Consider the following 2,970-nt stretch of genomic DNA (forward strand, 5'->3'; position numbering starts at 1 on the left):
GGGGTGGCAAAACGGGCCGGGGCCTGCCGGGCCGCCCGCGCACCCGCCAAAAATTGGCGGATTGGGTTTGGATTTTAGGCTCGCCGCTCGCCAAAACCCGCCACCCGTCATACCCGCCCCGCCAAAGCCCGCCGCTCGCCAAAACCCGCTCCCCCTCCAAAACTCAATCTTTTTTTAGTTAATTCTAGTAATTGCAATTCTTGATCGTTTATTTTATACATTTATTTATAAATATATGTAATATTTTTTTGAGTAAATTTGTTAAAAAATTACTTTTATAAAAAGTTGTATTAAAAAATAAGTGAAAAGTTTAATTAAAAGGTAAAAAAAGCATATTAATCTATTAAAAATATAAATAAAAATAGGCGGGTAAGCCCGCCGCCCGCCAACCTGCCATCTTGGCGGGGCGGGCATGATTTTGATGTCCATTTTACTTGGCGGGCATGCCCGCCCCGCTCGTTTTTTGGCGGGCATATGGCAGGGCGGGCGGCCCGTTTTGCCACCCCTAGGTAATATATTCTCAAATTAATCAATTATTAGCAAGATATTTTAAAGTCGACAAGTGCTAAGAGGCCTTTTGTTACCCGTTTGAAATTCTTAACACCAACAAGGGGAGTAACACATTTAATTAAATTATCAAGTAATAAAGAAAAGCATGCAAAAGAAAAATAGAAAAATAACAAAAGAAAGTTCCAATAACAAGGAAAAAGAAGGACAAGCACAATGAAATTGTCGTGATTATATCCAAAACAGCGACATTAAACCAACGTTCTCTTTCATTCTCTTCCCTTTTTCTTTCCTTAAATTCACAACTCTTTCCCCACAAAACCAACACTACTCTCCTCTCCAATATTCTCTACTTACATCCATGAAATGAAACTCGACACAGAATCAGAGTTGTGTCTTCCAAATAATGTTGCAGACATTACTTGCATCGATACTAATCAATCAATGGTGGTGATTGAGAAAGTGAACAAAACGGTGCGTTTGATAGGTTTCATGATACAAAACGGTGTGTCTAAGAGTAACAGAATTATGCAGGACATGCATGAGATGATGAAGAGAGGAAAAAACATAGGGAAAGCACTCAACACAGTGATGGTGAAGCACCACGAAGCACTCTCGTGTCGTCCACGTGATGCTGATATGTATTTCATATCACCATTGGAGTATCAGTTCAGCTGTAGCAGCAGTCCACCTCGTCTCTCTCGCGGTGCCAGCAGCAAGAGGAGGCTTTTATCTCCGCCAAAGGAGGTACGTCGCGGGAGTGGTAATGAAAGGAGGCGCGTGAAGGTGACGACGGTGTCGAGGGAGATAGAAAAGGAGAAAGAGTTTCATGTTGATCAAGCTGCAGAGGAGTTTATTGATAGGTTTTACAGAGAGCTGAGGTTGCAGAAATGGTTGGATCATCATCATCGTAGTCAGTATTAAAGCTGCTTCTATGGCTGTTTCTGAGTTTATGTATGTACAGTTGATGATGAAGCATAATGTATGTGTTGATGTTGATTTTAATTTTAACCTGTAACTGTAGACTTGTAGGTGGACTACTTCGTTGACCTTTTCATTCTATATTTAAGTCCTCTTTTTGTAAAAAAATAAAATAAAATCATAAAGAAAACTAATAGAAAAGAAACTAAATAAGTGTTTTAAAATTTGATTTTAATCGGCTGATCAGATCGATTAGATCAAAAATTAAAAAATAGAGCGATATGATAAGGTCATAAAATTATATCTATAATTGATTTGGTGAAAAATCGGTGTGATTTTGTTAATTCATTGATCAAACTAATTGATCTTTTTATGGAAAAATACTTGCGTGAACACAAACATAACAGGTGGTTATACAAACAATCAATCACAATTTTTTATTAATTAAAAAATAAAAAATATTTGTTTTTCTCTCCTACTCAATCACAACCACCCCATGAATCCAATTAAAAAAGAAATTAAATTTTAAATAAATTTAGAATTTTCTCTTTTCTTATTTGTTGTTCCTAACATTCATGATTTATGTTCGTATCCATGCAAGTTTTTCTCCTTTTTATGTATATTTTTTCAATTCGGTAAAACAAGTCGTTTTGAATGAAAAGTATAAAAAAATTTTAAAATTGGAATAAATAAAATAAATAAATGTTTCTTCTCCCTTACATTTAAAAAAATCTTTTGAAATCCTATTTAAATTTGTGTTCTGGTGGAACTAAGTTTTTTTAAACTTAGAACTTTATCTTATAATGGATACCGCAATGCTCATATTCGTATCTGTTTACCCGCATTTGTAACAAAATTAAATCGATTGATTATAAAATATCATATAATTTTGAATTTTTTTTAATAATATTAAAAAATTATGGATGTTATTGTTGAGTTAAAAATAAATAAAAACTTTTAGTAAAATGAATAATATTTCAATAGCGATATATTTTTTAAAAATTCATAAATGTGCATAGTATATAGTAATATAAATGATATTATATAAATATGTAATACGAGTATATGGGTAGGGTGTGGGTAGTGTCCGTACCTATACTCTTTTATTTTAATAAATAATTACCTACGTGTTAGTTTTTATTTTGTGAATTTTTATTCTACTCATTATACATTTTAGTATCATTCCTACTTATGCTATCTATCATTTTCTTATGAATGAAGATTCAAAATAAATAAATAAAAGTATTTGGAACACAAAAATGATGAGATGTCTAGGCAAAAGTTTTTTTTAGTTGCTTGCTTTTAAACGGATGAACACACGAATGAACCAAGAGTGTGTTTTGACGAGAGAACTTAATGAGGAAAAATAATTTTGAAAAACTTATAAAATGATTTGATTAAAATAATTTAAGTTGATTTACTTAGCTTGATCCAAATTGATTTACTTACAGAGAATAGAGCACCTTTTTAATACCTCTAGTGCTCTTTAAATTCAATTTAATTATTAAAAAAAAAAAAAAACTACTATAAAGAAAATCGATT

The 2,970-nt window shown here is 32.6% G+C and overlaps 1 protein-coding gene across 1 annotated transcript; it reads left to right on the forward strand.

Moving 5' to 3' along the window:
* The first annotated feature begins 873 nt into the window (after positions 1–873).
* Positions 874–1,431, forward strand: LOC131657441 (uncharacterized). Its single transcript, XM_058926838.1, has one exon. It carries the CDS (start codon positions 874–876, stop codon positions 1,429–1,431), a length of 558 nt encoding a protein of 185 aa, XP_058782821.1.
* Positions 1,432–2,970: the final 1,539 nt, after the last annotated feature.

Source organism: Vicia villosa, linkage group LG3, assembly GCF_029867415.1.
Source record: "Vicia villosa cultivar HV-30 ecotype Madison, WI linkage group LG3, Vvil1.0, whole genome shotgun sequence".
Classification (NCBI taxonomy): domain Eukaryota; kingdom Viridiplantae; phylum Streptophyta; class Magnoliopsida; order Fabales; family Fabaceae; genus Vicia; species Vicia villosa.

What these genes read in the sequence shown, in the direction of transcription:
- LOC131657441 (XM_058926838.1), top strand. Translation starts at nt 874, where the DNA reads ATGAAACTCGACACAGAATCAGAGTTGTGTCTTCCAAATAATGTTGCA.